Raw genomic sequence first — 12400 nt, 5'->3', positions numbered from 1 at the left:
CAAAATAGTTCCTCTCTTGGGAAGACTGTTAATAGACACAATTACCAGGTAGGGGACTGCTTCTGGCAGAGGTCACACGCTGAGTGTGGTCAGAGGATGTGCTGAGTGACAGCCAGGACCGCTAACAACCAGCAAAGCCAAACAAAGGCAATAATTCTTCAGTTAAAAAGAATTTTGTCCTAATTTAGATTTGAATTCCAAGAAGACGGAATTGACACTAAAAGGATTTCATGATATTTGCAGAAATGGAAATAGTTCCATTTTGTGAAAATTAATTATTGTTTATAGTGAAGTTTTGGATACCAAACCCTCAGAGGAGCTCTGGGACTTCCAGGTTGTCTGAAAAAGCCAACGCTCATTGCCCGATGAAAAGCACAGTCGCTGGGAGCTGCTCTGCATCTCCTGGAGAGGCTCCCAGCCACAAGGAGGGCTTCCAAACATCGACAGATTCAGTGGTTTGGTGAAGTCTCACAACAAAGCACAAAACCAGGCAAATCCGCAGCAGTTCTTATCTCACCTTACAAACCCTCAGCTTCGACCTCATCCACTGAAAGGTTCATTAACTTTGTTAAAGGGTCATCTCAGAGCGACAAAGGGTCACCTCATCTCAGAGGTGGTATCTGCATGCTGAAGTTACGGCAATGAAGGCTTACAGTACAAACCAGGAGAAACTCTGTTTTTTCAAGGAAGAAAGGTGATGGGGGGAGAAGTTTAACTTAAATTAGCACAGCCGGTTAAAACCTTACAGTTTATGTAAGGTGGATCACATCACAAACAAACACAACATGACATTTCTATATTGAATTAGGGTTTTGACAAGCAAATGGTGCCCGTGGGGTTGGAAGCAGGGTCTGGAACTCCAGCCTTTCATGGCTGTTGCTGCGTGATACTCAGCAAGTGATTTCCTCCCAGCTTTAAATTCCTAAAAGTAAATAAGGGAGGTTAAATTAGGGTCATTTGCAGACTGAAGTGAATCTGTGCAATGGGCTTAATAATATTCTTCATAATAATTAGCCTCCTACATGTGGAAGTAAATTAACTCAGGTACCTGGAGAAACATCACCAGCTTGGGTGAAAGATGTGCTGAGCACTCAGCCTGACCACATGCCAGGCCCACACCCCACTTTTATTCTGAGCTTTCATTCAAATCGAGCTGGAACCAAGCAGAAAAACTGAAAATCATAAACAACAATGTACCAGTTGAGCTCTGAGGTTTCCATGCTATGGCTTATACAGGCACAGCAGTGCTGCAAGACATGGGAACACACCACGGATTTGGTGCCAGGGTTTCCTGAAGTGCTGTTGCTGAAGCTGGCCACGAAATGAACCACTAGTTACCAGAACCTACAGCAAAGTGAGGTGCTCAGCTCTCTGCTGTGGTGCGGGTTTCCCGTGTTCAGCAGGTGACAGTGCCGGTGTCCAGCCTGTGCACCATGCACCATCTCTAACTGGGATGGCCTAACATGGAAAGCAACGGGCTGTGCAATGATGCCGCCGTGGCTGCGATTTCTGTTTCTTGGCTTTCCAGGTTGCATCTCGGTTCTCAGATTTCCCTAACTCAACTGATAGAGCAGGTCTTGCTCCACGTTGAGGGTGACAGAGAACAGGGCTGGAAGGAACTTTGGGAAGTGACTGAGACCCTCCTGCTTTAAGGCAGGATGAACTCATTCCCAGCGGTTGACCTTTGCAATCTTGACAATCCAAAGGTATCAACTTCGTGGCCTCCCCAAATTATCTATAGGATATCTAAGGCTTTGCCTCTGAGAGAGAAAGGAGATGGGCCAGTGAGAGACAAGCCTCTGAGCCCAGCTTTTCCCCATATCTCACTGATAACTGGTTGATTATCTTCCTTTGTATCCTCTTCGCCTCTTGCTGTGCTGTTTCAGACAGAATAAACCTAGCGATAATGATCCGCCATCAAACTGGCAATTGCTTCCTGCCCAGCTTACGTTAGAGAAAGAGAAAGCAAACGATGATTAGTCGAACGTCTGCATTCGACGATAAAACCCCCCTGAGCAGAAGCCATCTGCCGAGGCATAAAATAATAATTCTGGCGCTTGCCTTGTCTGAGTGCGATGCCATCAGCCCCCACCGAAACACAACGTAGCACGGCCTAATGCCGAGTTCTAGCAGGTGGCCCATAACCCTGTAATAAACTCGCTGACATTATTGATTTTCCCCCCAAACTGAGCCCTTTTGTCTAACTACATTAACTTCTGCTTACTGAGCATCTGCGCGTGAGGCAGAACGTGCGTAAACGGCGGCTGGTTTCGGTGAGCAATCGCTGCTCGAGATGTGCCCCCGGTTCCTGCGCCTGCCTGCACGCGCCGTGCTCTGCTCGGGGGGGTTATTTCAGGAGTCAAAACCAGCACGTGTCAGCTACGGGTGCTTACAGGGAACCCTGACAGAAATCTTAACTAGGGAGAAACTGAAATATGCTTCTGCTGCTAATTATGCATCTGAACAGCCCCGAAAACAGGACCTGGGCACGCCGTTACCACCGCGTACCTTCAGCCCGAATCCACCTCTGCTCCCGTGTGTGTGCTCCCGAAGCACAGAACCATAGAATGGTTTGGGTCGGAAGGGACCTCAAAGACCATCTAGTTCCAGCCCCCCTGCCATGGGCAGGGAAACCCTCCACTGCACCAGGTTGCTTAAAGCTCCATCCAACCTGGCCTTGAACACTGCCAGGGATGAGGCAGCCACAACTTCTCTGGGCAACCTGTGGCATGTGGCCACGCCGCAGCCTTTGCCTGCGCTTTGATGTTCGGAGGTGCATCACATGGGGCCAAAAATCCTCCTTGCTCAGCCAACCTCACAGCCAGTGTGAGCCGTGTGTTCTTCTAAGGGATGTGGAAAGGCATCCAGGCTGGGCATCCCAGCTGGCCCCTCAGCCCTGGCGCTGAGTGCGTCCTGCCAAGGCTTGTGGGAGCCAGGCATCGCTCAGTGGAGAAGATTTGACCCCTTGCAATCCCAAGAAAGCTAAGGCTGCGGTCCCAAGTCATCGTCTGGATTTCGGTGTGGGTTTGGAAGCAACGTCACTGCTTGAGGTGAGCAGCTGTGCTCCAAGAGTGATCCAGCAGTGACATTCCCTCTCCAGTGTCCGGCTATCGGCCGCGAGTGCACGAAGCGTTCCGTACAGACTGGAACATCGTTACTTTCTAAATGAGACAGAGGTGGGTTTTAAAAGTGCATTTCATCTGTGCACTGACGAGGAGCCGCCTAAGGAGTGTGAACGATGATGGTGGGACTGAAGAAGAGCGTGTGGTGGGGCTGCGTGCCCAGGGCAGGGCTTAGTGCCGTGTTTGGAAGAAGGGGCAGGGGGTTAGTACCAGGTGCTGCTGTGCCCAGCTGCCCTGCGTGGAGGAGGAGGGAGGCCTCAAGGACCGAAGCCTTTGCTTTAGGCTAAGCTTAAAGGCAGAAGAGGTCCAGCAGAGGCATGCTGGTCCCACCCGCAGCCCCGGGCTTGCCTCTCCTGGCAGTGGGTGCCACAGGCACCCATCGCACCCCGGCACAGCCGCGAGCCCTCGCGTTAGGGCTCCGGATGCCGCCATGCACCAGCCACCACCCGGCAGCGCTGAATCACAGCCGTGCCTGGAGAGGGGGTGGTTTGTGTTTGTGTTGGCAGAACGGGCTGCGAGTGGCGGCGAGCCCGGACAGCACGAGAGGCCGGATCGGGAAGGGCCCCTCTGCCGAGGCAGAGATCGATGGGAGATGGGAGGTTCGACATCGCGGGGCGACGGTTCCTGCCAAGAGCCCTTCCACAATAAAACTGGCAAATCAATCCACCACCCCGAGTAACTCCAGATGAGAGTTGCTCGTTTTGCCTAATAAATTCAATCAACAGTTTGCTGTTCCTCCAACAGTGGTATAAGAAAAAAAAAACAATGCAATTATACTTTCCTGTGTGCCAGAGAATCCTGTTTCCCTCCTCGATTAGAAAGGGTCACGCCAAACACTGGGTCAACGGAGCAGAGAAGGGCAAGGACATCCCAGAGGAGCTCGGTAAGAGTAAGAAAAAGGGCAAAGAAGTCATCGTTTACAAAACCAGCAACAGTTAAGCCAACTCTAGATCAACAGCCCTGACCAGGACCCTGGGCACCCTGGGAGGGCTTTTCAGGACTGTGGTGTAGTGTCGGACGGACATCTGCGGAGCACGGGCTGGTCACAGGCTGCGTGTCCCCACTGCCAGGAGCAGATCTGGGACGTTGCTTTGTGCCATCAGGGTTCAGGTTTGTTCATCCGAGATCCAGAGAAGGATCATCCCAGCTCCCCATCCGACAGACTCCCATCAATACCTTGATCAGAAAAGGGATTTTGGGGCAGTAGCGGGGTTTCTTCCAAGGCTTGAACTCATTTGGGAAGGTCTTTATCACATCAATATCTGACATGGATGAGACAAGAGAAGCTGTAAACTTAGCGATCATAATAGATTTGTTTATAAAAATGGAGTATAAGGATTGTTTTATTTCTTATAGAAAAGAAAAAAAAAATGCATGATGCTTTATAAACAAGTTAGAGCCAAAAAAATATGCCCAGGGACCTTGACAAAGACCCTGATCACAGCTGGTGTTAGATGGAGTACCTGGTCAGATCCTTTGAGGTCAGTGGAGTTAAATTAATGTAAACCAGGTGAGAAAACAGCCCTCGGTGGAACCCAGGAGATGTTGAGTGCATGAGGCAGAGCTTGGCTGTCCGTGCTGGGACAAGCAGGGTCCCTGCTGTCCCCAAGCCAGCCCAGGGCAGCCTGCATAGTGGTGTCCTCCCCTGGATGTGTCCCTCAGGTTGGGTAACAGCCTGTCTGGGATGTCCTGGCAGGGACGGGGCAGCTGTCGAGGATTATTCAGAGTCCTTGCTGCCTCCTCTGACCTCAGGAGCTGCCTGCCCATATTCACAGGGAGATTTATGGTGCTGTTTTCCTCTCTCTCTCGGCTGTGTTCAAGTGGCCAAGGGACTGATCCTTCATGGGTCTGAGCACTCCCTGTTCCTGGAGCGATGGGAGCTGGAGGGGCACAGTGTCTGTCTGGTTTCCATTGGATTAGGCCAGGATTTGGTTCCCAAAGAGGCGTCCTACGCAAAAGTTTTGCTGAAAGCAGGATTTCTCAGTGTACACAAGTTTCTCACGCCTCATTGGGTCCCGTGACCCAACAAACCCATCATTGTCATTAATGATAATTGCTTTGCCCTTTTTCCCAAGCTCCCACAAGATGTCCCTGCCCCTCTCTGCTGTGTCAAGTGCCGGCCCAATGTTTGGGGTGACAGTACATCAAATCCAGCCATTCAAACGGCCTTTCCTTGAACGACCCCCGTGACCTGCAATAGGGACACAATTAAATCAGCCGAGTTCCATGTCCCATGCAACCACTCCTTCAGCCGGGCGCATTGATCTGTCACCTCTTGAGCTCCACCACCCTGGCCGTCATGCACTGAACATGCTACTTGGGAGCAAAAAGCTGCGGTGGGACTTACCTGTCCCTGGAGAATTTCCCTCTGGATGGAGGAAGACATAGAGCAAAGCAGAAGACTGCTCCGTCTCTCTAATGCAAACCAGTGTCTGATTCTTCAGAGCCCCATGCTGCTCCCCCGCAGCTGAAATGTGCCTTTGGGCAAGGGGATCCTTGGTCTGGGAGAGGAAAAAAAACAAGATAGAGTTATTCCTTCCTCCTCAGAAGGGAGTCCCATCTGCAGTGGGCCTGCACTGGTGGGTCTCTCACTCTGCACAGCCAAAGTGTGCAAGGAGGTGGCTTTCTGGCACCAGGAGAGGAGACAGAGGCTGCAAGACCACCAGGGACCAACCAGCTCCCCACCTTTGGCCCAGCAGGTAAGGAGGTAAAAGAGCCCAAAAAGACTCAGGATGGCAGAGAAATACGACTTATCCACAGCTACACGGTGGCGATCCCATGGACCAAGGCCAGATGCCATACATGCACAGCAGCTGTCGAGGTGAGACCCCCACACTCATCACGGTGGCTCCTCTGGTGCCTGGGATACCCGCGCTCCGGAGACCCATGTATAGCTGGGTTCAAAGTTTATCTGTAGTCAGTTTTACAATATAAAGTGTCTTTGTTTAGTCAACAGAACCACTAATACATGTGATTTTGTTGTTAATAGAGCTGTAAGAATTTTAAGTACCTCTTGGGAATGTGTCATTTTTGGTTGGCTTTTTTAGGCATCACAGGGTGCTGCGTTCGTCTTTGTAAACAAGTATTGAATAAAACATTTTGCGCCCAGCCGCACTTTGTACGAGTGTCATGCAGGTTTCTAAAGTTTCAGAGAGAATAAATCAACTGCAAACTGCTGCCTGGTGGTTGACTTCACTCCTTATAAATAGCTAATTTGGACAACTTCTCTCTGCACGTCATAGGAAATTCAAATACTGTGCATATCGTTAATGCAGTCACACAAATCAAAACTGTTAGAGCCTCTTTTATAAGCCTGGGTTGGTACAGAAATGCCACAGTCGAGGGCAGAGGGGCTTCAGGTTGCTCTCCCTTCCTTTTGGAGGCGAAACACCAGCAGGTCACTGCCCCAGGGCAGGAGCAGGAGCCCCATGGCTGGGGCATTGCCTGCGTGGTGGCCCAGTTCACCACTGGTTGTACTGGTTGGCAGCCGTCGTCACTCGGAGGAGAATTAGACCCAAACTCAGCCAGGAAAACCAACCCTGGTTTCATAAACCCAACAGAAAAGCTTTACTGAAGGAAGGGTTGGTTGCGCCTGGGTCTGTCGGCTTCGCAGCGCTCAGCGCCGGGCACAGGGCAGATGCACGACCTTCCCTCCTACCAAAGCACAGTGCTGCTGGTCCGGTCCTGCTGAACCTCACGTGGGCTGCAAACTTACCTGGTCCTCCCAGGAGGCTCTTAGCACTGGGCAGGATCCATCCAAGCTAGCCCAGAACTCAGCCCAAAAGCTCTCATTCTGGAAGGTGCTGAGCAACTCTGGCTCCAGCCACTCGTCTCTGGATTTTGGCACGTGTTCAGCATGAGCAGGATCAGCTCCTCGCTGTAATAATCAGGGAAAGAGGAACTCAGCTTGACTGAACTTCCCCCCCGCCCCGCAATGCAAAAATGCTGTACATTCCTTTATGCAGGTTTCCATAGAGTTAAACTTCTACTATTTTTTTGTTGTCGCTGTTAAAGGGGTCAGCAATGCACTGTACAATGGGATCTGGCTGTCAGGAAATGTGGAGGAATTCAGGGACACTTTTAACATCTTGCTGGTGGGGCCGGAGGGCAGCGTTAACCCCGGCGTCCTGCAAATCTCCCCACCAAAGAGAAGAAAAAGCCCAGAGGAACCCCGAGAGAAGTTACGAAGACGTCCGGCTTTGTCGATCCTGAGTTTAAAGAAGTTATTTCTTCCCTACCTCCTTCACTAAAATATGATATTCCAGCTTTAATTGCTTCAATCCTATTACTCGTTCCTTTTAGCAAGTGATTGTGCAGCCCCTCGCCGTGGGGAAATCCCCTGACCGTGGGTCCGTGTTATTTAGACAAGTACTCTTTCAGAAGCAAATGCCATTCTTAGCATAGGGAAGTACTTTAGGTCTAAAGGGGTTAAGAAGGCCTCCCTGCATTCAGAAACATGCAGGGGTCCCACCGTGCCAGTTCCAGCCTTTTAAACTCTTTCCAGCTTTTTTTTCTTGCAACAAATCTGTCTGACTGCCACCAGGACATAGGAAGCGTGTGCCTGTCAAAGAAATCAAGTTTACTTTTTCTGACTTGTTAACAGAGGCAGGGTATAAATAGAGCTAACTCTGCTCAGACTATTAGCATTTCTCTTAAAATAAGGGGGTGACTTCCTAGGACCTTTAATCCAATGAGGTCCAGACCAAACTGCACTATCGACAGAGGCAGCAAAGGAGCTCGCTGAAGTTTTTACAGAAGTCAGGTGCATTTGGGTTCCTCGAAAATTTAAGGCTTACCGAAAAAAAAAAAAAAAAAGCAACCCCAAGCAAACAAGAACTGCCTCCAGCTCGGTCACTGCCATTGCCCTGGAGAAGTTCTGAGATGTTGGTGCTGTTCACTCGGTGGATGTGGATCTTGCTGGGGAAGAGCAGTGTCCTCTTGCTTCTGGAGGTCTCTCTGAAAGGGAGAGCTCTACCTCCCATCCGCTATTCCCACGCCGGGATATGCCCCAATGACATGAACCCCAACCTGTGGGTAGACGCGCAGAGCACTTGCAAGAGGGAGTGCGAAGCTGACCTGGTGAGTGATGTGCGGTTTTGTCCGGCTGCGTGGCGGGCGCTGGGGTTTGCCGGTGGGCTCGTTCGCTCCGCGCTGTGTCCGTTCCAGCCAGAAAGGTGCCGGCGCCGTGCGGGACTTGGTGCGGGCAGCGCACCGTCTAACTGGCCCGTGACCTACAGAGAACGAAAGGTTTGATGAGCTATCCATCAGTTACGCGGGGAGGTGTGTGGCAGCTGTCACACTCCACACACGGGTAGAGCACTCGCTCTGTTTGATCGTCTTCCTTGCTTTTTTCTCAAGAGAAACGTCTGACTTTGATACTCCAGAGCTCAGCATGCCTGGGGGCCAATCCATACTATTTTAGCAGTGTCACCATGTTCTTTGGTGGTGGTGGCCATCGTCAACGCTTTATATTTCTGGGAGGACTCATGTGCGAAATCATTTGATTTCACGTGTAAAGCATCAGCCTTTGCTGCACTTGAAACACAAAGTGTGCTTGGAGTGCAAAACAGGGGCATGGGTAAAAGGACCAGGCAGATGTTCTCTGTGCTGCTCCCAGCTCAAAACGTGCTTAGCTCACAACCCTAAAATTCATTTTTCAACCTGTCAGCACTGCCAGCTCAAGCTGGCGTCTGAAAATACCTGCTCGTCCTGCCCCTTACATCACGTCTAACGGCAAAGCTCCCGCAGCCCAAACCAGGCTGACGGCAACACGTACCATGCTGAAGAAAGTCACTGGGTTTATGTTCCGCAGCCAGGTTGTTTCTGCAGGGCTGAAAGGAGCAGGGGGGTGAGGGAGGAATAGAGAAGAAGGCTGGCCATCAAGTAAACAAAGAGATTTGCCCAGATGGAGCCCATGTGTTACGAATGAAGGCGCTGGTTTTACTTTTGCTATTCCCACACAAGCCCCCTTTATTTCAACTACCAGGTGCAGCAACGAACATTAAAACACTTGCAAAACCCCAGCAGCAGCAGCAGCAGAGGACGTTGTTTTAATAATTTACTGGTCAAAAACTGAATGCCAGAAGCCACTGGCTAAAAATACTCACTTTTGCCTTGTGGCAGCTCGGAGTTCCGAGGCCTCGCACAGAGCGAGCGGTCTGAAAGCGGCCGAGGGCTCCGCCACCGGCTTTGCTGAACCCCCAACTCCTTCACCCCAGCCGAAAACGTTCCCCGCTCTGGTTTCTAACTTTGCTTCTGAAACCTAGTAATGTGCTGCTGGAAATGAGGAAGGAGTTATGTTATTAGGTCATCTTTTTCCCAATAAGGAAAGGATACTGGACTCGCGGGAAGCTATTTAGTTTGGGAGCTTAAAAAAATGTTTTGTTCTCACTTATGGAGAAAGCCGTTGGGTTTCGGAGGGGTTGTAGAGGTTTAACACGGTGGAAGTGTGCCCCATTGGGTACGTGGTAGCAGTGTTCATGGTGCTTTAAAGTAGTCCATAACGCCACAGCAGCCGTGATCACACATGTCAAATACCTTTTCTGCACAGAAGATGAAAATTCTGCTAAAATTAACCGCAATTTAGAGCTGACTCTAGCTGAGACAGGGTGTAATAAATCACTAGAAGAGCGATGCTGCACTTGGAAATCGGACTAAAATAGGGCAGAGAAGCCATAATGAGCTGTTTTGGGTTTGTTTTTCTAAATACCATAGAAAAATTATTTTTGGAGCAAGAATTTCTTTACTTTTGAAATATTCTATTATTTCCTCTACAATGTGAACAATTACAAATCCTTGGCAGTTTCACCTCCAAGAGTAGGCTGTTAGTCTCAGGGAATTCAAATAATACTTTACATACTTCTGTGCAAAATAAGAAGGATTACTGCCTACAGCCATATGATAAGACTTTCCATCCGCTCTTGTTTCTCAGGGCTTGTCCTCAGGCGTTTTGGAGAGTGTGGAAGGGGGGGTTGTTGGTTCAGTAGTCAAGAAGTCCATGTGACTCTAGGAAAGACTTAGGATGAGGTCAGTGTTTCAGAAACAGAAATACATCTTCCTTCTCGAGAGTCTTCTCTTGGAGCACTTCAGAAACCCCAGTGTGTTTAGACACCTCTTGGGAGATGCTGGAGGGATGTTTCTACTGATTGTCAGTGGGGACACCGAGTTTCAGACCACAGATATCTGTGGCAGACCCCTGAGCTAACACCTTGAAAGTTTCTGGGCTCTCTGCTTGCCGGGTCTCTAAAAAGGACTTTACTCTGTCCCTAGTAATGATTGGGTCATTTTCTTTCCCCGCAGGAGTGCGAGACCTTTGAGAAGTGCTGCCCCAATGTCTGTGGAACGAAGAGTTGTGTGGCAGCTCGGTACATGGATGTCAAGGGGAAAAAAGGGCCGGTGGGAATGCCGAAGGAGGCAACCTGTGACCGTTTCATGTGCATCCAGCAAGGCTCAGAGTGCGACATCTGGGACGGGCAACCTGTCTGCAAGTGCAAGGACAGGTGTGAGAAGGAGCCGAGCTTCACCTGTGCCTCCGACGGGCTCACCTACTACAACAAGTGCTACATGGATGCAGAAGCTTGCATCAAAGGCATTACACTGAATGTAGTCACCTGTAGGTACCATCTTACCTGGCCAAACACCAGCCCTATCCCACCAGAAACAACAGCTCGCCCTACTACTGCCTATTCCGAGACAACAGTCATTGATATCTTGCCGCCTGCTCTGGTGAACAACCCCATCCACCAGTCAGTCTACGTGGGAGAGACCGTCAGCTTCCTCTGTGATGTTACAGGGAGACCCAAGCCAGAAATCACGTGGGAGAAGCAGGTTGATGGGAAAGACAAAGTCATTATGAAGCCAAATCACGTCAGAGGGAATGTGGTGGTCACCAACATCGCCCAGCTGGTCATCTACAACACTCAGCTCCAAGACGCAGGCATCTACACCTGCACTGCTAAAAACAGTGGTGGCCTTCTCAGGGCTGATTTCCCTTTGTCAGTCATCAAAGGAGAACCCACATCCAAAGAAGCTTCCCAAAACAAAACACATTTTCCAACTGATGAGTGCCTGAAGCAACCAGACAGTGAAGACTGCGGGGAAGAGCAGACCAGGTGGTACTATGATGCAAAGAAAAACAACTGCTTTACTTTCATCTATGGGAACTGTAACAGCAACCTCAACCACTTTGAGACCTACGAGAACTGTATGTTAACGTGCATGAACGGCCCAATCAACATTTGCAACCTGCCAGCCCTCCAAGGTCACTGCAAAGCCTACGAGCCCAGATGGGCCTACAACAGCTTGACAAAGCAGTGCCAGTCCTTCATTTATGGCGGGTGTGGCGGCAACGAGAACAACTTTGAGAGCCGGGAGGCCTGCGAAGAGATGTGCCCTTTCCCGAAGAACACGCACTGCAAAGCTTGCAAACCACGCCAGAAGCTGGTGACAAGCTTCTGCAAAAGCGACTTTGTCATCCTGGGCCGAATAACAGAGCTGACCGAAGACCAAGACTCGGGACATGCCCTGGTGACAGTGGAGGAGATTCTCAAAGATGAAAAAATGGGATTAAAATTCCTGGGGAAGGAACCACTAGAAATCACACTTTTGAACATGGACTGGAGCTGCCCGTGTCCCAACATGACCACAGTGGACGGCCAGCTCATCATCATGGGAGATGTCCACAACGGCATGGCTGTCCTACAGCCAGACAGCTTTGTGGGGACCTCCAGCATCCGGCGTGTGCGGAAACTCCGCGAAGTCATCCACAAGAAGACCTGTGAGCTTTTGAAAGAGTTCCTAGGATTGCATTAACCTCCTGCACACGTGTCAGCCTTCCAGGTCCGTGTGTTACGTAGGGCTAACGAGCGCTAGGCTAGTGCACAAACTAAACAAGCTGTTTGAAGATACACCGTAGGAATTTTGCAGAACCCTTATTTTAATCCATTAATGATGCTTAGCAACAACGTAGTATGGTCTTTGGCAAGCACGTAAAACAGCAGCAAAAGGCTATTAATCTTGCATTGAAATAAATTCGTCCACATAGGAGTGCCATTTAACTAGATGACTCACTGCAGTAATTAGACAATTTTTATGTAGCTTCCATCATAAATGACGGAATTCGTAGCATTTGTTTAGCTAATTGGTACACAGCTAAGTAATATATAATGTCAACTTAATCTGTCTCGTTTACAGTATGGAAATGCTATGGTAAGTCATTATAAGTCAGTCACACTCTTGTCTCCTTAGAGCAGCACTAGTATTTCAAGAGAAAAGCCTGT

At 49.8% G+C, this 12400-nt stretch overlaps 1 protein-coding gene across 1 annotated transcript; it reads left to right on the top strand.

Annotated features, from left to right (window-relative positions):
• Window positions 1–8003: 8003 nt before the first annotated feature.
• WFIKKN2 (WAP, follistatin/kazal, immunoglobulin, kunitz and netrin domain containing 2) lies at window positions 8004–11933 on the top strand. Its single transcript, XM_009992456.2, has 2 exons — window positions 8004–8201; window positions 10422–11933. Exons 1-2 carry the CDS (start codon window positions 8004–8006, stop codon window positions 11931–11933), a joined length of 1710 nt encoding a protein of 569 aa, XP_009990758.2.
• The last annotated feature ends 467 nt before the right edge of the window (window positions 11934–12400 follow it).

Source organism: Tauraco erythrolophus, chromosome 20 (assembly GCF_009769465.1).
Source record: "Tauraco erythrolophus isolate bTauEry1 chromosome 20, bTauEry1.pri, whole genome shotgun sequence".
In the NCBI taxonomy this organism is placed as follows: Eukaryota; Metazoa; Chordata; class Aves; order Musophagiformes; family Musophagidae; genus Tauraco; species Tauraco erythrolophus.
Note: the sequence above shows the minus strand (reverse complement) of the source record. Positions and strands in the feature narration are given on the sequence as shown.